We start from the raw sequence: 23,617 nt of genomic DNA, 5'->3' as shown, positions 1-23,617 counted from the left end.
TCCGAGAACTTCATTTCTAATGCATGCTGTTTTTTCAAAAACTTCTATCTAAATGATTTAACTCACTTAAAAATATTCTGATCTGCATTATAGCTAGAGGTTTTTATTGTGAGTTCTCATGTTCTGTTAAAAATTCTTTCATCCATTTTAATCTCTTCTCTTGCACTCAGGTCATCTGAGGTTAAATAGCATTTCTTTCTTCCCTCATGTCCAAATTACATGGATTTTTGTGTATCCATCATAGGAGGGGTCTCCTATGGAGATGTGGATGGGCCTGGGTCAATTTCTCAGCTTCATGGCTCATGGTCTCTGTCCTGTTATAAATGACGAACCAGAAATAGAGCCTTTTTGTGTAACCCTTCTCTATTTGTCAAAGCTAAGACCGGTTGGAAAAATTTTTCTGCCTTTAGCTCTGTGTTTCCTAGAAGTCTACAGACCTTGCCTTCAAGGTTACATTTATTTTCAGAGATCTTTTCATCTTGAGTCTGCTGGCCACCCAGCCTAATAGAAAATGACATTGTTTTATCATTCCCAATGTAAATTTTCCCTCTCCTTTATTCCAAATATTCCTGTCCTGCTCTATTTTATTTCTTTTCAACATTTTTTCCTCAGAGTGTGGCTCAGTCATCCTGGAAGGAAGCATGTGTTGGATATTTTTGATATTCTTCAGAGCTTAGATCACTACAACACTAGTCAATTCTCTTCCATCTACATATACACATAGAAGTGGGGTTGTTTTTGCTTTTTGTTGTTGCTTTGTACTTACCCAGAATGTGAAGCCTATGAGCTACTTCTCAAATTTATCATATTTCCATTCAGGTAGAGTCCTTTCAACAATTTTGGGGACTCACAAGGATCTGTCAGTAACCCCTTCACTCTTGCTGCTTCCCACTTCCTTTTTGCTCCTGCATCTGTCCAGTGTCTGGGTAGGCAGGTATACCTTCCCATATTCTGAATATGCAGGGATTCCATTGCTGGAATTTCTTAAAGATTATTTTTTGAAGAGCCGGTTAACCCCTGGTCCAGGAAGGGTTATTTATCTTTGGGAAGACTGGCTATAATGTGGATGGGATGTAGAATAACTGCAAACCTCTTTGTAGTTTATAATATTAAAGCAGCAGATTGGTCTCAAGGATGTCAACACTTCTTTGGTCTTTTGAGAAATGTCTACCTGCTTATGCACAGGGTTTCTTGGAAAACCCACTTACTTAAATGAATCAAGTTTATGTGAGGGACTGCCCTCTGCAAGGAAGAACAGTTCCTTGAGTAATTAAAACTTAAAGGTATCCCTGGTAAGAATTAGAAAAATAGCTGATAAACCACATAACAGTACAAAGTTTTTTACAATCTGAAAACAAAATGAACTTACACAATGTGTATTAAAATGAGACTTCTAGTGTCAAAGGAAAGTATTTATAACAAGATTTTACTAAATATTTAATAGTACCAATACATGCAAATACCAACTTCACAAAAAATCTATTATATAAATAAGCATCTACATTAATATTAGTAGTGCTCATAATCTTCGTATTATTTTAACAAAAACTAAGTGTTAATAGTACACAGGAGAGTAAAAGTATCAATACCTAAACAAGTAAAATACACTTATTTTAAAAAACAATTCAACATTTAATGTTGTTGTTATTCTAACTTAGAACAAAGATGGTGTATATAACTGGAATAAGGTTTTCAGGTGACCACATTTAAGACAACCACTAAACCAAAAGTTAATACTTTTACCTGAGTAGAATATAACCAAGTCATATTTTCTGGTACATTTAAATTATCCTTATAAATAAACTAGACATTCTTTTGTTGTTGTTACTTTACAGAAAAAGCTTCCTTTCACAGTTAATACTTAGAAATATACTTTGGAGCCAGATAAAATCGTAAACTCCAGCTCTTCTACCTACTAGCTTTAAGACTTTGGGCTAGTTTCTTAACCTTCCTAAACTCATTTCCTCATCATACAATGGAGAAAATAAATGTTTCAAAGATTGAGATAATATATGTGAATATATATGTGAATATATGTGAATTGTGTCCCCCCCATTCATATGTTGAAGTCCTAATCCCCAATACCTCAGAATGTGACTGTACTAGAGACAGGCTCTTTAAAGAGTTAATTAAGTTAAAATGAGGTCATTAGGGAAGGCCTCACCCAGTATGACTTAATGTCCTTACAAGAAGAGGAAATTAGGACACAGACAGATACAGAGGGAAGACATTGTGAGACACAGGGAGAAGATATCCATCTACAAGTGAAGGAAAGAGGCCTCAGAAGAAACCGACTCTGCCAACACCTTGATCTCAAATTCTAGCCCCCGGAATTGTGAGAAAATAAATTTCTGTTGTTTAAGCCCCCTAATACGTGGTATTTTGTTATGGCAACCCTAGAACATTAATACAATATATGAAGAATTTAGAATAGTGCCTGGGACATGGTAGGTAATCAATAACTTAATTACTACTGTTATTTCCCCAGAGCTTTTCTAATATTCAACTCCACACATAATTCCATTCTTAAGATGTTCATTTATTGGCTAAGTGGCAAAAGAGCAAGACTTTGTTGGGATACACAGAATGCTATGGACTCTCAGCATATTCTTGCTGGGTTTGAGCACTCTTTTTCCAGGCCATTTCTCAGGGATGTGTTTCTAGCGAGTAACCCTGAATGATGATGTAACATCTCACTCCAGACCAAGAACAGGCTTACTTCTGCTTACTGTAAAAGTTGTGATTTGCCCAAGTTATGCACTCCTCTCCCGTAACACCACCTCTTGTGCATGCATTCATCATGGGCCCTTTGTCACCTCTGTGGGACTTGAAAGGACAGAGGACCAAAATAAGCCAACACAAAGCTCTGGCTACTGTAAAGTCATTTCTGATCCAGGATTGTTTTCTGGCTGTATCCCATTATATTTTAACTGATAGCTTATAAACAGGGCAAAATCTCAGACCCTACACAGTTCTTTACTGCTTTGGCTGAGAGAGCCATGGTTTCTGAAAAAGATGAGGGCCCCACTGCTCTGGGTTAAGAGATATAAGACTCCCTGGGATCCAACAGTAAATATTAAGTAGTGGGAAAGGGGGAGGGGAATGAGTCTCCCACTGTCCTGCCTGTTAATTTATGTTTGGAGGCTAAGCAGTGAGAAGTAGGATTAAAACAAGCCACCCAAATGGTGTATTGGTTGTTGCTCACTCACCTCAGGGTGGGAAGAGCAATATTAATATGATAACAAGGCAGCATGCCCCAGGGCTCTAGCCAAGAAGTGTGGCTATTCCTGCTAAGTGAAGGGGTCCTCAAAGCTAAAACAAATGCTACCAGCAAGGAGGAAATAAAATTGCAAGTTTGTTGAGTACAAGTTGGACAGCTGATCAAAAACAAAAGTAAACGCAATATTGGAGCCATTCTTTCCCTTTACACTTCTTGGTAACTCCTTCACCCTCTACCCTGACCTCAGTTGCTTTAAGGAGAAAGCCAAGTATGATGGGAATACATGGGGGAAGAAAGTGACTCAAACTTTTACAGCTGTTAGATACAGGTGCTCGTCACCATTCTACCCAGTCCCATAGGGGAAGCTGGTATCGGGCACAGGGTGGTCAAAGGTACCAAAGGCTGCAGGACACGGAGGAGGTGCAAGGTTAGTTATATGGAGGGCAAAAAGAAAGATCCACAGAGTGTGGGGGTTCCCCAGATACTGGGAAGTGCACAGGAAAGAAGCTGGTACCAACACTGAAGCAAGGGGCCAAAAAAAGAAAAAAAGAGGCTCCTTGGATGCAACCTTTACCCCTTGCTCCCTTCTGGAGCTCCCAACCAGGGAGCTAACAATCTCCTCACCACAGTTAAAGCTCCTAATGTGCCAATGTTAAACTTGCCATATTCCCATACAGGGGATAAAGTGACTGAATTCAATTGATGGGATTAGAACGAATTATGAAAATACGTAATTGGTATTGAGGTGTTATATGCTTATATTGTAAATGCTCATAGAGTGCCAGAGGAGATCCTCCCATCCAGGGTATTGCTGCTCTATATAGAGAAATGAGACAAACTTCCTGCCATCTACCACCATGCCCTAACCCATCCTAACCTATTGGCGAGTTGGGATTTAGTGTGAGCGCCTCTATGCTCTGATATCCCAAATGTTCACTATATAGATGATGTTCTGGTCGTCAAGTTAGAAGCTTGTCTCAATGGTTTTGACTGTGGCCATTAACAACCTCCACCAGTAAAAGCGGCTGCTAAACCCAAACAAAATCCACAACTCTGTTTGCCAAGCCATTTCTCAGCATTGTTTAGACAGAGTCATAGCACTTAATCCCCCTGGGAGTCAAACAAACAAATGTTTTCTCCTTATTAAGACTTATTCAGTATTGGAGGCAGTTCATAATGCCATCGATGGCAGCTGCAAGATGTGAAAATGTACAAACACAGAAACCAGGACAACCTTGTTTCAATCTAACTGATCTTATGCTTCTCTTAAATGTTTGAGTAGCCTTGGATTTTGCCATTATGGCAACTGAGGCTGCAACTACTGGGTGGCACTACCTATGTGACTTAATCAAATCTATATAATGGTGATTCAAATCAGGTTTCACAACAAATCCTGAAGTAGAGTGACCGTGCCCTTGTTGGGGTTATGTGCTTGTATGTGGGAAAAATGGGCCATAGTAGGCCTCTCCATCAGGGAGGGGGATTTGTTTTTGGCCCACCTATTGCCTCCTGTCATTTTGTCATCGACACCGAAGATCAGCAACTCAGTCAGAGCTCCCTTGTGAGGGTCATAATATATGATACATTGGTCTTACAATACATTCAGCCTAATAAAAAGACCCCGTTGGAATTTAAAATTGACTAAATTCAAGACCCAAGGGGACATGACTGAGGTCAATACTGCAGACTGGTTTCATCCTGCTGCTCAGAGTCTGTTGACAGTAGCCTTAATTAACTGCTATATGAAACCAACTGAATAGATCTGGTATTGACGAAACAACCTGTTTATCAGATTAATCAGACTAGTAAACAGAGTGGCATTCTTCCATGAAAATTCAAGTTTGGCCAAGAACATGTCAGGTTAAGAAGTGAGTAAATGGAAGAGGCTATCCATTATGGGCTCTGAATGACACTGCGTACTTTCTGGGTGTGCCTTGAATGCAAGGACCTGACCTATCTTTACCCAGTCCATGTCTTAGGCTTGCGTTTACACTAAGCAACCTTGAGGCATGAGGTAGCAACTACCCCCTTGCAACTGCAAGTTGCAACTATAAAAGCAGTCAATGTCCCAAGCTCAGTGTTCTTTTCTGTAACGCAACCCACTGTATGTGCAGGCTTCCATCACTGGCCTTTTATGTTGCTCTTATGGGGCTCAGAGAAATGGGAACCGATACAAACCAACAGGAAGCTCTGGCTACCACTTTTGCTGTGAATAATAAAAGTGCTTTGTCTCTGTCCAAGTGTCTCATGTATCCTGTAGCATACCACGAAATAGTTAACAGGCTAACCTGTTAGCTTGTAAGTTGGGTGAAATCTCAGACCCTGCAATTACTGACAGACATCAATAATCTTTAATGGCTGGCATTTTAGGCACTACGACTTGGCTACTAGGAAATTTATTATTAGCATGATATATAACAAAGTATTATTTTCCAAAGACTTAGCCAATAACACTACAAAAATAAAAAGTCCTCTGCTTCCTGTGAATTTAAACGTGTGTGCCCAAGTCCAGTAATAATTTCACTGTCTGTCTGAAGTACTAATAGTACTAAATCCAAAGCTCGGCGCCATGCCTCAATCTTTGGTATAACAACGTCATAAATGCTTGGAATCTGTTCCAGTTTATTTGAAATGGCTGAATTAAAAATTCCACTATTTAATTTACTATATTCATTCAAGATGTAAGATGAAGGAGAGCCAGAGTCTGTGGCATTTTGTAGATGCTGTTGAATGAATGTGCTGGCTTCGAATTCTGATGAGCAATTGGCCGTGTTATATATGAGAGTTGAAAGGTATTTGTGCCATCCATTTGCCAGGCATTTAAGCACAGTTGATCTGTATAGTGCCAGAGATGAGGCCAGCCAAGAGGAAGTATTATGAAGCCATCCTGAACAGATGTGGTTTCTTTTACTCAGTGATTGCTCTGCAAGAATTTGAAGATGGCTAAGACACAAAAATTCAACTGCACCACCTCCAAGGAAGACCTGTTGCTCTTTTAGAGCATAATACAGACGAGAGGCACAAGTCCAGAACCTATCTTCTTTGGATTGCATCTGTGCAGTGACTGGGCTAGTGAGCACTACTGTAACCAAATTAATTCCTTCTATTTTTATCACGATTGTGATTATGTTGATTCTATCCATGACATCCGAAGGAATACTTCTCCAGAAGGTCACGTAGACCCCACTGCCCACACAGTTTTCATTCACTTGTGTGATATAGGTCACCTGTACTGCTCCTGAAGCTTCTGCAAAAGCCTGCATCACACTGCTATTCACTGCCCCAAGTACCAACCGCTTATTGTGTATGCACTTTTCAATTAAGTGTTCAGACACATTTCCTTGTACCAGGACAAGGTTCACATGGAACTTAATTAGTACCTGTAATACATAATTTGTCCACAGTTCTTCTGAGCTGTCTTGAACCTTCATGCTTTCCAGTACTGTGTTAATATTTGTAGCCTTGTTAAATCCCAGGTGGCGATAATACTCTGTGAGGTCACCCTCGATGAGAATAATCCGGAGAGGCTGATTCTGTAATTCCCTAATCAGAGCAGAATTAGATATTGATACTACAGTGACAAATCCTGGGCAGACACAAGAGAAAGTTTCAGGTACACCTGGTAAACAGCAAGTGAAGAGTCTTGAAACGTCAAACCTAAATGGCATCGTACAGCTGCCTTGCCGCATACTTGCATTCTGATACTGCAGCCGTACTGCTTCATCTACCAATTTCATGCTGTTGTGATCTCCATGACTTAAACCCATCTCCAACTCTACCAAATCATTACATCTGTAAGTATGGGGAGAAGCTGCACCATGCTGTTCTAGAAATCCATCTGGTTTGTTTATCCACTGATTATTATCTGTCCTATTAAAATGCCTACTGTGGATTAGTATTGACTTTCTATAATGGTTGCCTGTGAGCAGACTGTTTTTCAGAGTTTGAGGATTTTGTAACGTGTTTTTATCTGCTTCAACTTCAGCCTGAGGTCTAAAGAGTTTAGGTGATTTAACAGGTATCCCAGAAAGATTGTAAATGGTCAGTGATGGAGAGGCAACATCTTTGAGATCATGCTCTTTCTGTAAACCAGTATCTGAAGGGATTTGTAGAAAAGGGCACAAACTGCCACTAAATGTTTCAAGTCCAGAAAATGTCTTTGTGCTGTCTATATGGTCAAATACATTGTGGATAGGTACTTGAAGGGAAACTACCTCTTCAATGCAAGAGGTCAAGCCTTCTGACATTGCAGACACGATTAATGAAATGGGGACACCTAAATGGAGACATTCTTCAGCAGCACTGCTCCATGCACCGACGAGGAACAGAAGAGTACTGGTTCCAGTTTTATATGTGTTATTTTGTGCTTGAACTGCTTCATTGAGAAGTTGTCCCACTGCGCTGGTTAAATCCAAACTTTCGAGAAGCCTTACTGTTGAACTGATTAACACACTTTCATGACACTCTGCATCTATAATAAATTTAGATGATTTTAATGGGCCTAGGAAAGTTCTTCCTGTTCCTGCAAATGATGAAAGTTGTTGAAGTCCCATGTGCCTTCTTTTATTTATGACCCTGCAAGCCATCACCATGAATCATCATCTGCAAATAAAATAAACACTTGGAAATTTATTCAGTGTAACTCATGGTTATAATTGCTCATAAAAGAAAAATCAGATATAGTCCCTGCCTTTGAGGAGTTTCTGGTATATATAGTTTCCACTAAATATGGTCAGTGCAATGATAACAGTACTATAATGATATTTCGATAAAGGTATGGTCATGTGGAGAAGGAACACTTCATCCAGTAGGGGAAGTGGATCACGCAGGCAGTGATTCTGGTAGTGTTTACAATTATTTGATCCTACCATGTTTTCGCTGTCCTTCACCCGCTTCCCCATATTATCAATTCTCTTCTTACCCAGTTTAAATTCCTATCTGTCAATTATTACATTCACTCCCTTGCACACATATCCTCAAAATCCTTATCCCTCTTCAGGTTCATCCTACTCACCTTGCAAAGACACTAATCTTGATGAAATCCAACTCTCTACTCCATGCTTACCTTGCCGCAGCTGAAAATAAAAAGAAAGACAAACACAACCATGCTGGCATCATTTCAAACCTCAAGTGGCCCTTATTGTTGCTTGGCAATCTACTTTCCTAGTTCATTTATCTTTTTTTTTTTCCTTTTTATAAAAGGCTATTGCTTTCTGGGTTCTATTTTTAAAAGTTTTGCCTAGCCCCTGAGATAATCTTCTAAAAACGTTATGGTTTTAGTCTTTCATGTCTATGGACCTACCTATTCTGGATATTTCATATAAATAGAATCACACAATATGTGACCTTTTGTGTCTGGCTTCTTTCACTTAGCATAATGTTTTTGAGGTTCATCCACACAGTATTAGGTATCAGTACTTCATTCCTTTTTATGGCTGAGTAATATTCCATTGTATGTATGTATCACCTTGTTTATCTGTTGATGGACATTTCAGTTGTTTCTACCTTTTATCTATTGTGAATTGTGCTACTATGAACATTTGTGTACAAGTATCTGAGTATCTGTTTTCAATTCTTTTGGGTATACACCTAGGAGTGGTCACATGGTCACTTTATGTTTAACTTTCTGAGGAACTGCCAAACTGTCTTCCATAGAGCTAAATCATTTTACTTTCCCACCGGCAATATATGAGGGTTTTACTTTCTCCACATCCTTGTTGTATTGATTTCCTAGGGCTGCTATACCAAATTACCAAAAACTGGGTGCTTAAAACAATACATTTTTAGGGGCGCCTGGGTGGCTCAGTCGTTAAGCGTCTGCCTTTGGCTCAGGTCATGATCCCAGGGTCCTGGGATCGAGCCCCGCATTGGGCTCCCTGCTCTGCAGGAAGCCTGCTTCTCCCTCTCCCATTCCCCCTGCTTGTGTTCCCTCTCTCGCTGTGTCTCTCTCTGTCAAATAAATAAATAAAACCTTAAAAAAAAAAACCCCAAAACAATACATTTTTATTCTCTCATGGTTCTGGAGTCCAGAGGTCTGAAATCAAGGTATCTGCAGGGCCATGATTCTTCTGAAGGCTCTAGGGAAGGCTCTTCCAGCTTCTACTTGGCTCCTGGAGGTCCATGGCTTTTGGTAACAAAACTCAGTATCTGCTTTTCCTTCATATAGCTTTCTTAAAAGGACACCATTCATTGTATTTAGGGTCAACCCTAATCTTGCATGACCTTATCTTAACTAGCTACTTCTATAAAGACCCTATTTCCAAATAAAATCACATTCTGAGATTCTGGGTGGACATGAATTCTGGAGGGAACACTATTCAACCCAGTATGCGCACCAATACATATCTTATGTTTTTTTAATCATAGACAACCTAATGGATGTGAAGTGATATTTCATTTTGGTTTTGATTTTGTCTTTCTCTAATGACTAGTGATGTTAAGCATCTTTTCATGTACTGGTTGGCTATTTGTATATTATCTATTCAAATCTTTTGCCCATTTTAAAATTGGGTTGTCTTTTTGTTGTTGAATTGTAAGAATTCTTTACATATTCTGGAAACAAGAACCTTATCAAAATACAATTTACAAATATTTTCTCTTTCTGTAGGTTGTATTTTCCATTTTTGATAATCATTTTGATGCATTAAAGTTTCCCATCTTAATGAAGTTGAATTTGTCTATTTTTTCTTTTGTTGCTCATGCTCTTGGTATCATATCTAAGAATCTATTGCCAAATCCAAAGTAATAAAGATTTGACCCAGTGTTTTCTTCAAAGAGTTTTATAGTTTTATATCTTATATTAAGTTCACTGATACATTTGATTTTTGTATATGGGATGAAGTAGGGGTCCAACTTCATTTTTTTGCATTTGGATGTCAAATTGTCCCAGCATCATTTGTTGAAAGACAATTCTTTTCCCAATTGACTGGTTTTGGCATCTTTGTAAAAAATCAATGGCAACAGATTTTTGGGTTTATTTCTAGACTCTCAATTCTATCTGATTGGTCTATATGTTCATCCTTAAGCCAGGAACACATCCCATGACCCTGAGATCATCATGACCTGAGCCAAAATCAAGAGTCATATGCTTAACCGACTAAGTCACCCAGGTGCCCAAGGACCACACTTTTTTGATTACTGTAGCTTTGTGATGGGTTTTGAAGTGAGGGAGTATGAATCCTCCAACTTAGCTCTTTTTGTTTTAGCTTTAACATTTATATTTATAATTCATCTTAAACTGATTTTCTGTAAATGGTGTGAGGAAGGGTCATTTTGTTTCCTCCTGGATATCCAGGTACTCCAGAATAATTCGTTGAAAAGACAAGCTTGAAAGGACTGGCTTTTTGTTTGTTTTTTCATTTCTAACGTGTTCTGACAGCTCATTAAGTATGAGGCACTTTACATGCATTATGTAATATAGTTCTCATAATATTATGAGGTAGGTACTACACTTAACCTATTAAAATGAAAAATAGATAAGTAACATACCAAACCTCAAAGCTAGTAAGTAATAGGTTATGAACTAAAATTCAGATTTGTCTAATGCCAGAGACCCATGCTATTAACTACCATACAATACTGCCTTCTGGCTGCCCCTCTACCCAACATGATAGTGATTCACCTTTTCTCCTGTAGAATCTTCCACTGCATTTTGCACTTCCAAACTTTCTTGCCTTCTTTCAAGTCTGTTCATACCCTTGATATGGATATGCCCTTTTTCCCCCAAGCATCAGAGTCTCTGTTTATGGTTTCCTCTTTATACTATGTTTAAATCACAACATATTACCGTATGAATGGGAAAGTCCTACAGAATTTAGAGCAAAAGGAAAAAGTCATGGACTATTTCAAACTTTTAAAGTCTGTATTTATGTGAAAACAGTTTTCCCAGAGAAGACATGAAATTATTTAAACAAAACAAAATTTACAAGCAAAAAGTTACATAAAACTGATCTCAAAATATTCAATTATTTCACTTATATGTGAAACCTAAAAAACAAAACAAACAGAAAAGGCAGAAACAGACCCATAAATACACAGAACACACTGGTGGTTGCTAGAGGGAAGGGGGGTAGGGGATGGGCAAAAAGGGGCAAAAGGGAGTGGGGGGTACAGGCTTCCAATTATGGAAGGAATAAGTCACAGGGATGAAAGGTACAGCATGAAGAATATCATCAATGGTATTGTAAGAGCACTGTATGGTTACAGATGGTGGCTATACTTGTGATAAGTATAGCATAACATATAGAGTTGTCGAATCACTATGTTGTACACCTGAAACTAATATAATATTGTGTCAACTATATTCAATAAAATATGAATAAACAAATAAATATTCAAGAGAAATGCCATTTCAGCATTTGAAGACTCTATTCCAAGTTTCAGCAGTAATTAAAAAAAAAAAAAGTCTTAGCATTCCTAAGTTTAGAAAAGCTCCTAAATAATTATTTTGGAGACATTAGTTAACTAACATAAAATAAAAACTCAAACAAAAATCCCTCATCTTCTAAAAAGTTGAGTATAAAAAGGTAAAGACAGCAAAGAGGATGGTGAAATAAATAATTTCAAAGATCAAAAAAAACATCTCTGATAACTTTTCTTGGCATTGAATTGACACACTCTGATTTTTGTTCTGCAATACATCAGCACCAATGTTTTCCACAAACAGCTGTTTTATTATTGGGTTCCCTAACAACTTTAACTTGCCAGCTTAATGTGACATCAAAAGCATCCTTCTTTTCCTAATATGCCTAGTCTTGTTTAAGGCATTTGGTTTAGAATACCATGACATGCAATACTTTTCAGGAGTTGAGGTTTTTAAAAATAGTAATATTTTCTGAGTACAGATTCTTTGCCTCTTTGGTTAGATTTATTCCTAGGTATCTTATGGTTTTGGGTACAATTGTAACAGGGATCGACTCCTTAATTTCTCTTTCTTCTGTCTTGTTGTTGGTGTATATAAATACAACTGATTTCCGTGCATTGATTTTATATCCTACCATTTCACTGAATTCTTGTATGAGTTCTAGCAGTTTTGGGGTGGAGTCTTTTGGGTTTTCCACATAAAGCAACATATCATCTGCAAAGAGTGAGCGTTTGACTTCTTCTTTGCTGATTTGGATGCCGTTTATTTCTTTTTGTTTTCTGATTGCTGTGTTTAGGACTTCTAGTACTATGTTGAATAGCAGTGGTGATAGTGGACATCCCTGCCCTGTTTCTGACCTTAGAGGGAAAGCTCTCAGTTTTTACTCAGAAAACCATAAAATACTCATGAAAGAAATTGAGGAAGACACAAAGAAATGGAAAAATGTTCCATGCTCATGGATTGGAAGAACAAAGATTGTGAAGATGTCAATGCTACCTAGAGTAATCCACACATTGAATGCAATCCCTATCAAAATACCATCCACTTCTTTCAAAGAAATGGAACAAATAATACTAAAATTTGTATGGAACCAGAAAAGAGCCCGAATAGCCACAGGAATGTTGAAAAAGAAAAGCAAAGCTGGCGGCATCACAATTCTGGACTTCCAGCTCTATTACAAAGCTGTCATCATCAAGACAGTATGGTACTGGCACAAAAGCAGACACATAGATCAAGGGAACAGAATAGAGGGCCCAGAAATGGACCCTCAAGTCTATGGTCAACTAATCTTCGACAAAGCAGGAAAGAATGTCCAATGGAAAAAAGACAGTCTCTTCAACAAATGGTGTTGGGAAAATTGGACAGCCACATGTAGAATGAAACTGGCCCATTTCCTTACACCACACACAAAAATAGACTCAAAATGGATGAAAGACCTAAATGTGAGGCAGGAGTCCATCAAAATCCTAGAGGAGAACACAGGCAGCAACCTCTTCGACCTCAGCTGCAGCAACTTCTCCCTAGACACATCTCCAAAGGCAAGGGAAGCAAGGGCAAAAGTGAACTATTGGGACTTCATCAAGATAAAAAGCTTTTGAACGCAAAGGAAACAGTCAACAAAACCAAAAGAAAACTGAGAGAATGGGAGAAGATATTTGCAAATGACATATCAGATAATGGGCTAGTGTCCAAAATCTATAAAGAACTTATCAAACTCAAAACCCAAAGAACAAATAATCCAATCAAGAAATGGGCAGAAGACATGAACAGACATTTCTGCAAAGAAGTCATCCAAATGGCCAACAGACACATGAAAAAGTGCTCAACATCGCTCGGCATCAGGGAAATCCAAATCAAAACTTCAATGAGATACCACCTCACACCAGTCAGAATGGCTAAAATTAACAAGTCAGGAAAGGACAGATGTTGGCGAGGATGCAGAGAAAGGGGAACCCTCCTACACTGTTGGTGGGAATGCAAGCTGGTGCAACCACTCTGGAAAACAGTAGGGCGGTTCTTCAAAAAGTTGAAAATAGAGCTACCCTATGACCCAGCAATTGCACTACTGGGTATTTACCTCAAAGATACAAATGTGGTGATCCAAAGGGGTACGTGCACCCCAATCTTTATAGCAGCAATGTCCACAATAGCCAAACTATGGAAAGAGCCAAGATGTCCATCAACACATGAATGGACAAAGAAGATGTGGTATATATATATACAATGGAATATTGTGCAGCCATCAAAGAAAAATCCTGCCATTTGCAACGACATGGATGGAACTGGAGGGTATTATGCTGAGCGAAATAAGTCAGTCAGAGAAAGACATGTATCATATGATCTCACTGATATGAGGAATTCTTAATCTCAGGAAACAAACAGGGTTGCTGGAGTGGTGGGGGGAGGAAGGGATGGGGTGGCTGGGTGACAGACATTGGGGAGGGTATGTGCTATGGTGAGCACTGTGAATTGTGTAAGACTGATGAATCACAGAACTGTACCTCTGAAACAAATAATACATTATATGTTAAAAAAAAAAGATAGGAAGGGAAAAATGAAGCGGGGGAAATCGGAGGGGGAGATGAACCATGAGAGACTATGGATTCTGAGAAACAAACTGAGGGTTCTAGAGGGGAGGGGGTTGGGGGGATGGGTTAGCCTGGTGATGGGTATTAAAGAGGAGGGCACATTCTGCGTGGAGCACTGGGTGTTATATGCAAACAATGAATCATGGAACACTACATCAAAAATAAATAAATAAATTAATTAAAAATATATTAATATTTTCTGACAGGTATGATTAGCTTTTTTCATTATCAAAATCAACAGTTTGCGTATCTCCAGTCTATACCCAATATAGCAGTCTAAATCATATTCCATTACTTAAAAACCTTCAACTTGGAACATAAAGGTCTTTACTCCTTTGTCTGACACAGGAGCCCCTTTAAAAAATCCACCCAGATCCTTTCAGTCTTCTGCTCAAAGTTTTGCTATGCCTTCTCATTTCACTAGGAATGAAAATCAAGGTCTTACTAAAGCCTTAATAATCTGCACTCCTCCCTCTTACTCTTCTTTGTTTTCTACTACGCTATCCCTCGAGCAATCTCCAAGTCACGCTCCCTAACTTAAGAGTTTCTGTTCTAGTTATTCCCTCTGGGATGTTCATCCCTGAGAAATCTATTGCCTTACCACCTCTAAATATTTACTCACATTTACCCTTTTCAGTGAGGCCTTCCTTGAGCACCCTATATAACACAACAAACTCCTCTTTTTCCTCTACACTTGGATTCCCTTTAACTGCTCTAAGTCCTCTTTTCCATAAAACTTACCACCTTATAAAGTAGTACACAGTTTACATATCTATTTATTATTTATTGACCATCTCCCTCTGTTGGAATGTAATTCCCAGGAGGACTGAGGTATCCCACATACCAAGAATATTGTCTGACATGCTGCTGACACTCAATAAATGTTTCATGAACAAATGAATGAATGGTTTTCCCCTTATTTGCTAACTTAAAAGTTAAGTACAAAACTGACAAGATTAAACAGATTGCTGTCAGTATTACTCCACCAAAATTTAAGTTTCAATCACCTTTAGTGTTGACGTGCTTCCTATTTGGCACTACCTTAGTTGAGATCCTTTAACTGCTTCCAAAATGGTTCCTCCTTCACATGGTTGTCAGAATTATCTTTGCAAAGCACAAACCTAATCAAAGCAGTCCATTGCCTAAAAACATCTATCTATCTTAGCAAATAAAAATCTTTACTCCTTAGTTTGACAAAGGTGTCCCATAATTGGACCTCAATGTAATTTATGACTCATTTTCCACCTTTCCTTATAACCCTATGATCTTGCCACACTAGAACATACATTTATTTTCATTTTCACACATGCTATATTCAGATTTGAATATCCTACCCTTTCTTCACCTTGGCAAGTGCTATATTATCTTTCATGACCCAAGGCAAATACCACATTTTTAAAAAATTTTATTTATTTATTTGAGAGAGAGTGAGAGAGAGAGAGCGTGCATGAGTGGGGGGAGGAGCAGAGGAAGAGGGAGAAGCAGACTTCCTGCTGAGCAGGGAGCCTGATGCAGGGCTCTACATTTTTGATACAACCTTCTTCAATGCCCCAGTAAGAAGTAGTGCCTCCTTCCTGTACTCAAGCACTTTCTACACACATCTACTAAAGCACTTAGCACCCTGAATTTAAAACTCTGTATTTATGTCTGTCCTTTCTCCCCCACTAACCTGTGGGTTCCTTACTTTTATTCATCTTTATCCTCTACACTCAGCTCCTTTCAAACTCACCCAATAGTTGGCACAGTATAGGACATGTGGAAAGTGTTAAGTAAATTTAGTAGAATTAAGAGTACCAATGGATTTAATATTTTCCTAGACTAATTATTACTACTACTAATGTTTTACAATACAACTGGATTAGTCACAGCTATTTTTCAAGACTAAGTACTTCCTAGACCCAAGACCTAGAAATCGCAATCTGAGCCTATAATAAAAAAATCATTTTTACTAGAAGTTAATTTCCCAAATATAAGAACCTAAATCATAAAGTGATATAAAAGCAGGTTAACATATTACTCAGCCTTTTAATTGCCATAAGATCAAAACTGATCTAGGTTAGAATTCGGTTCTATATATTTGATCACTATTCATTTCTGGGTCTCAGAAATCCCCTTAACATTAGTAGTAAAGATGAAGTAAATGTCCTTGAAACTCATCAAGGGCAAACTTCCTGGTGAGGTTAATGGCCTGAAAAATCAAAATACAATTAACCCTTAAACACCTGGGGCTAAGGACAAGCACCACTGCACAACTGAAAATCCAAATATTAACTCTTGACTCCCCCAAAACTTAACTACTAATAGCCTACTGTTGTTTGGAAGCCTTACCGATAACAAAAACAGTCAATTAACACATATTTTATATGTTACATGTATTATATGCTGTATTCTTACAATAATACCTTTAATAAAAAATTTTTTCAGTACATCTAGGCTACAGGGTTCAACAGGGAGTTTTTTCAAATTGTGGCAAACCTCCAAAAAAAAAAAAAATCCATGTATAAGTAGGCCCACACAGTTCAAATCCTTGTTGTTTAAGGGTCTACTGTATTATAATTAAGTGAATGAACATTTTACTTAATTCACAAAATATCTTGAACTTGCATAATTTTAATTTCCACTGGGACAACTTTATATGGAAAAATCACTTCTAATATTAGAATAACTTACCCATTTTCCAGAATCCTAATGTGTTCTTTATCTATGATTACAAAGCTTGGGTGTCTGACTGGGATATAATGTGAACCAGACAGGATGATGGTTTTGGAAAATGTGCCATGCTTTACATACTACAGTATGAACACTGATTTGGGAGACTGCTTCAAGAATGTACTTTGCACATTTTTCTTGCCCTGCCTTCAAGGAGATAAGTGGGATAAAGGGGGAAAAAAATACTAGGCAAAAGTTAATGTTCCTCATGAATCCACTACTGGAGAATCCAGTATGATTTTTGGGAAATAAAGGACTTACTCGGCAGAAGGTACTGCAGGAGGCATAAAGAGTCCTGATGTGTGAGGAATTAGGGTTAGAAGTTTTAAAGGACTATCACCTCTTCATTTCTACCAGGAAGTCAGTCCACCTCATTCTCTCCCACCCTTTTGCTGGTCCCTGACCAGATTCACGACTGGGCAACCCAACAAGTCTGGCCCTCTGGACAGGAATTTGCTTTGATTTACAGTAGTTATGGGCTTCTACATCTCGGCAATGACTGAGTCAATTGGATTATCAGGCTACCTATGTCTGACTCATGACTGTGGATCTATGCTGGATATGGCTGGAAAGCCGGCCACATCTTGGGATTCAACCACAAGAATGGCTGAGGGTGAGAGAGTGGGGTGGGGGAGGAGGGATAGGTGTCTGATCGTGATTATGGTTGGAGCCAAAGTCCTACCCGGCAAATACATACAACATTGGTAAAAGCTCCTATGCAGTGAGGCTTGGTGCATCCCAACACCCATCCTGCCCCCATACCTACTTCCTTCCAGCCATTCGGCTACCGCGCCAGAATCCCTCTGAACCAGGTAAAAGGGAAAAGCTAAAGGCCAAGCCTCAGGCACTGTGGAGGCTGAGAAATATCTAGCGGCCCTGGAAAGGTCAGTCCCCTCCCACCTCTGTTAATCCCCGCCGGACGGTAAACCAAAACTGGACCAATTTACCCGGCCCGCCAGGCCCTGGATTCTCATCCTTTCCCGGGGCACGAAGAGGTCAAAAAAGCAAATAAAGGCTCTCCGCGTCTGCACTAAAGACTAAGCAGTCGGTGGAAGCACCTCGTTACTAACCTCATTCTTTTCTCCATCTTCACGCGAGGCTTCAGATCCCAGCTTCCCACCTCAGACGACGTTAGGGCTAGCACTGGGACACCAAAGCCCCGGGACAAAGACGCCCCCTTCTCCGCCCGCATTTTGCGCATGTGCGAAGCGGAGCAAGCGGGCTGCCCAGGTGGGTCTGGTCGCTAAGATACCAGAGGGAAAGTCCTGCTTAACGGTCGGCTAGGAAAGGCAGAGCGTTATTCTATTGGTAGAGAGTAGAGAGAGAGGGCGGGCTTCAAGCGCCTTCTTTTTTCTTACCATTGGGTAGAATAACCGTCAATCAGTAGGCAAGCCTGGGTGGGCGGGGCTGCCTGAGAGTGGCTAGAGCTGCCTTAGCAACGGTTTCTGAACTGTGTAGACTGCAGTTGGGCTGCGCGGCTGGCGCCTGAGACCCGGAGGTCCCAGCTGAGGGCACCGGTTGGTGACATGGTGAGTGCCAAGCCGTAACCCCTTGCTGGGCCGGGGCTAGGGCTGAAATTTCAACCCGGAGCAAGGAAGGAATTTTTTTTGGCTTATGAAATGTATTATTCACCCCCTGATCCTCGAGTGTCATTTAGTAACCCCTCCTCTCGTGGCCAACTAGAAGCACGTTGCCCGTGGCTCTAGGGACGCAAGAGCGGGCCTCCAGTTCATTCGTTCCTCGTCGTCGCCGCCAACCGCGATAGGTTCCGTGATGGAAACAGAAACCACTGGTTAGCCAGAAAGGAATTGAATACGGAGAATAAGAGGCTTAGAAACTGTTGGAGGGTCCTCTAGGAAAGAGGTCCTGAACTCTGAAAAAGTGGCCAGGGTAGTTCCTCACTCCGCCACGTTTGGGGAGGTGAAGGTTCTGAAGGCTGGAACTACACACCTGTGTATCTGCCGTCCAGGGACCAAGAAGCCGCCGCCGCCACGTGAAACCCACGTGAAACCGGAGGCGAGGCGCACAGGACCGTGATGTCCAGTTGCCATCTCTGCTGCCACTTCTTCTTAACCCGAAGCTGGAGACAAGATAGTGAAATGAGGCTGCAGAAAAACCCCAGGAGTAACTCTGTGACCTTGCTTGTTAGCGGGAAAATGGCACATAGCAGGAAGATGACCTCCACCCTACCTGGATACTGATAATTGGCCCAACTTTTACTTTTACTCCGATCCCTGGAGTAGTTTTTCACCTGGAAAATGTAGTTTTCATCTCTCAGCTTCTGCAACATAGAAAAGTACGCTAAAATAGGTGGGCTAGGGTATTATGTTTCAAGCAAGCATATCCCACAAAATAAACAAATTTTGTTATGAGACAGATAGGCCTAGATGAAAAGTGTGCCTTAGACACTACTTTTTAGATATACCAAGTAAGGCTCGTACTCGTACTTGGACATAACATCTACTGTTGGAGCATGCATGCCTTTGCCTCTTCTCTCTCTCAAAAAGCACTAGTTTGGGCGCCTGGGTGGCTCAGTTGATTAAGCATGTGCCTTCGGCTCAGGTCATGATCCGGGGGTCCCAGATGGAGTCCCACATCAGGCTCCCTGCACAGCGGGGAGTCTGCTTCTCCCTCTGACCCTACCCCCTCTCGTGCTCTCTCTCACTCTCTCGTTCTCTCGAATAAATACATAAAATCTTAAGAAAAAAAAGCACTAGTTTGCAAGAAAAATTTAAGTGGTAGAAAGAACCAGGCTTTCCACCAAGATATTAATAACTAAAAGCATAAATATTAGCAAAGGGAAAAGGGAAATTGCTGATAGTCATTATATAGTAGGGAATAGGTTCTTGAATATGCATATTTATTATCTTTATCATCAATGATTCTGGTGCTGGTAAGTTTTCCAGTTACATAGTTTTTCATGCACATGTGTATTTATTACAGGCATCCAACTACTGCACAGGTTCAGACCAAGGGAAGAAAAGAGCAGCAAAACTTGAACTGAATGAAACCCAAAAGCAAGAAATTAAAGAGGCCTTTGATTTATTTGATGTTGATGGGTCTGGAACCATAGATGTGAAAGAACTGAAGGTTTTGAAATTACTTCTAATTCTAAGACATTTTAAAAACCATCATTTATTTGTGACAATCTTCCAGTCTTTAACAGCAGCCGTCTTAAAAGCTTGATATAAAAACTCGTCAGTGGGGACACCTACACCTTCAATATATATACCTGCCTCGTACTAACAAAATAGTATCTTGTTAGGCATTTTATTCTTGTTTTATGAATGAGTACAACAAAACCCAGCACGTGACAATGACATATCCTGTGGCATAGTAGGACTGGAACCTAAGCCTCCTGACTTGACTTTCTAGGTTTATGCCTTGTCCATTGTGAAAAAGAGAAAATCTAGTCATTAACAGGTCTTTTAAAACCTAGGAATGAGAATGTGACGTATTATAATTTATTTGCTTCCTATTTCAGATTGCAATGCAAGCCTTAGGATTTGAACCAAAGAAAGAAGAAATTAAAAAAATGATAGCTGAAATCAACAAAGAAGGAATTGGCACCATTACTTTTGAAGATTTTTTTGCCATAATGAGTGTAAAAATGGTATAGTAGTGATTTTGTTTTTCAAAGAAATACAAGCAATAGCCTTCTACATTTTTTTTTGGCTGGAACAATCAGAGGTTTCATAGAGGAAGAATTGGAACTAGGTCTTTAAAGATGGGTAGGATTTAGGTAGATAGGAATAGCAAGATTAAAGATGTTTTCAGGATAGTGATGAAGACTGTCCAGTGTGAAGAAGGTTGTTAGGAAATAATAAGGATATATGGCTGGATAGAGAGAATAGGGTCAGAATTTTGAAGCCTTGAATTCAACAAACATCTCCTGAGTGCCCATTTTTGCCAGGCACTATTCTAGAGAGCATTGGATGAGACAACCTCCCTGTTCTCAGAATTTAGAGCTTACATTTTTCATAATGGTTATCAGTTACTGGTGTTAATAAGAGATACACTCTCTTTATCACCCTTGCCTCTTCCACTTTAACAAAGCCTGAATTTAAGATACCTTGAGAGCAAATGTGAGTGCATTTGGAATAATTGTTAAAAGTTATAGCAGTGAGGTTTCTAGAGGGGAGGAGGGTAGGGGATGGGTTGGCCTGGTGATGGGTATTAAAAGAGGGCACATTCTGCATGGAGCACTGGGTGTTATACGCAAACAATGAATCGTGGAACACTACATCAAAAACTAATGATGTAATGTATGGTGATTAACATAACATAATAATAAAAAAAAGTTATAGCAGTAAAGTCAGAACTCAGCTATCTGGTACATTGCTACTCTAGACCTCAAACAGCCCATAAGTCCAATTTGATAGAATAAATGAAAGATTAATGACATTTAATTGCTTCTGTTTTTAAAGAGTGAAAAAGATGAAAAAGAAGAAATATTGAAGGCTTTCAAATTATTTGATGATGATGATACTGGAAGCATAACACTAAACAATATCAAGAGGGTTGCTAAAGAACTGGGGGAAAATTTAACAGATGATGAGCTTCAGGTAATTTTTTATTTTTATAATTATAATTTACATGTATATAAATCTTAATTTAGTTGGTCAAATACATTCAAAATAAAATTTGTGTATTTGAATATTCATTTATATCATTCATTTTTAATGATTTCACATATCATATTTATATTTTGTTTTACAGGAAATGCTTGATGAAGCTGATTGTGACAGGGATGGAGAAATAAATGAGGAAGAATTTTTGAGAATGATGAAAAAGACCACTCTTTATTAATACTTTTTTTATTCCTTCTGGAAAGTTGTTAACAACTTTGTATTTGCTACACAGTTCCATCATATCTGAATGTATTTTCAATTTTTAGTTTATATGCACAAATTGGTCTCTTGATGTTTAATCCATGTGAGAGATTACATGTTTCTACCAATATGTTGTTAAATCTGCAGCATCAAGAAACAAAGGAAATGTAACGATTTCTGTGAACCATGGATCCCAAACCAGTATTAATTCCAACTGCTACTTTTAAAGCTCCAGGGTCTGAAGACTTAGAATTTTTTTAAGTTTAATGAAATTGACCCCACATCCAAATGAATTTGGCAAAAAAGCAATTAGTTTCCCTATTATTTTCTTTTTGTGCAACTCTTTAAAACTGATAAATATTTGCTTTTTAATCAGTTACTCAGATATGTAAAGTATTAAATAAAATTTCCTAGCAACTGCATTATTTGCTAGTTTTCCTCTTATAAAGAAATGCAAAGCAGTATTTGTACTACCTAGACTTTCCTGTAAGTTTGACCCTGCAAGTGAGTTTTTAATACCTCTGCAAGGGAGGTGCTAGGGATTTTACATATGTTATCTCAATGGTACAATTTGGGGAAGCTGGTAGTATTAGCTCCATTTTACTACATATGAGGAAACTAAAGTTCAGAGAACTTAAAAATTGCTCAATTGTTCATAGATAATAAATAAAACATAGATTCTAAATCTTGTATCCTTATGCTTCACTATGCAGCTTCTTTATGGATAAAAAATCTCAGGATAATTTATGTGTATATTTTCTAACTCATTTAATATTACGACTCTTGTAATTTAACTTTGTTTTGTTTTGTTTTTATGAAAGAGCCAAACTGTTGGGAAAGGCAGTCTCAAGATACAGTCTTTTGATCTCCCACTGGGTCACACAAGACTGGGCCTTGGGCCTAGAACACTTCTTTACCAAGAGAGAGTCTCTATAGCTTATGCTGGAATTGTCTGTGAATATCTTTCCATTTCAGACTCCATATGTACCTTTTTCTGCTTAACCATGTGTATAATATGGTGCCTGTGTGTGTATCTTTGGAAACCCCACTTTGGAAAGGGGATGTCCCCTTCAGAGAGGGTGGGGTCCTTTTGCAGCACAACAAGATGGCTGTTTACAGGCCAGTTGCCCTCTATTGGCTTCTGGGAGGGACCTGCTGGCCATGGGAAACTGACATTCACTACTGAAACTGATACTGCTCTGTCTTTTCTCTATATGAATGAAGCATTTTTCCACCCAGTAGTTGACTGCATTGTGTTTTCCTTGGCAATTAAACTGATACCAAGATGCACTGGCAGAAGCTCTCAGGTTTCTGCTCCTGATAATAGGCAACAGATGCCACTTGCTGGATACAAACTCTTCCTAAATCTAAATAATTGTCTTTGGAGCAAGAAAGGATTATAGAAAATGTAACTTTAATTGCCCCACCTAGTTCATTTTTAGCTCAACTGAAATGAAGACTCAAGGTTTTGTCAACATGAGAGGTTTATTCAATTGAAACTACAATGGTATATATGCTTATGCTCATTAAGTGTTTCACAGTATCTTTAATTCCTAATTATGCAGCATTTCCTTCTAGGCTAAGACATAACTATTAAACATGCTTCATATGTGAAAATTATGGCCTTTAAGTTGTTAAATGATTTATATTTTTAAGTGGGTAGCATACTTAAAAATACACATGAACAAGTTCAAAGAGTTCTAAATATACATGAACAAGTTCAAAGAGTTCCTTCTCATTCAATCCCCAGTTCTCCCCAGGACAGAATGTCCTTTATCACTACCTCTGTTCAACATTGTACAGAAGTGCTAGCTAGTACATTAAGGCAAGAAACAGAAAAAAAGAGATCAGAAAGGAAGAAATAGGAAGGAATAAAATTCTATTTGCAGATGACAGTATATACATA

The 23,617-nt window shown here is 38.9% G+C and overlaps 2 protein-coding genes across 2 annotated transcripts; one reads left to right on the top strand and one right to left on the bottom strand.

The window, feature by feature from the left end:
- Nucleotides 1-1,428: 1,428 nt before the first annotated feature.
- BBS12 (Bardet-Biedl syndrome 12) lies at nucleotides 1,429-18,107 on the bottom strand. Its single transcript, XM_025874132.2, has 3 exons — nucleotides 17,950-18,107; nucleotides 8,235-8,295; nucleotides 1,429-7,822 (listed from the first exon to the last, which is right to left on the bottom strand). Exon 3 carries the CDS (start codon nucleotides 7,810-7,812, stop codon nucleotides 5,674-5,676), a length of 2,139 nt encoding a protein of 712 aa, XP_025729917.2. The 5' UTR covers nucleotides 7,813-7,822; nucleotides 8,235-8,295; nucleotides 17,950-18,107; the 3' UTR covers nucleotides 1,429-5,673.
- Nucleotides 18,108-18,271: 164 nt separating this feature from the next.
- On the top strand, nucleotides 18,272-23,328 carry LOC112826039 (centrin-4). Its single transcript, XM_025874136.2, has 5 exons — nucleotides 18,272-18,408; nucleotides 19,823-19,969; nucleotides 20,364-20,492; nucleotides 21,307-21,444; nucleotides 21,599-23,328. The coding sequence occupies exons 1-5, from the start codon at nucleotides 18,406-18,408 to the stop codon at nucleotides 21,686-21,688; spliced, it is 507 nt and encodes a 168-aa protein (XP_025729921.2). The 5' UTR covers nucleotides 18,272-18,405; the 3' UTR covers nucleotides 21,689-23,328.
- Nucleotides 23,329-23,617: the final 289 nt, after the last annotated feature.

The sequence above is a fragment of the Callorhinus ursinus genome, unplaced genomic scaffold (genome assembly GCF_003265705.2).
Source record: "Callorhinus ursinus isolate GAN/ISIS: 27379988/994484 unplaced genomic scaffold, GSC_fseal_2.0 scaffold4, whole genome shotgun sequence".
Classification (NCBI taxonomy): Eukaryota; Metazoa; Chordata; class Mammalia; order Carnivora; family Otariidae; genus Callorhinus; species Callorhinus ursinus.
Note: the sequence above shows the minus strand (reverse complement) of the source record. Positions and strands in the feature narration are given on the sequence as shown.

Bases quoted from the DNA above. Each gene is read 5' to 3' on its own strand.
- BBS12 (XM_025874132.2), bottom strand. From the start codon at position 7,812: ATGGTGATGGCTTGCAGGGTCATAAATAAAAGAAGGCACATGGGACTT.
- LOC112826039 (XM_025874136.2), top strand. The intron at 20,493-21,306 runs GTATAGTAGTGA...CTGTTTTTAAAG, and splicing joins CCATAATGAGTGTAAAAATG to AGTGAAAAAGATGAAAAAGA. The intron at 21,445-21,598 runs GTAATTTTTTAT...TTTGTTTTACAG, and splicing joins TAACAGATGATGAGCTTCAG to GAAATGCTTGATGAAGCTGA.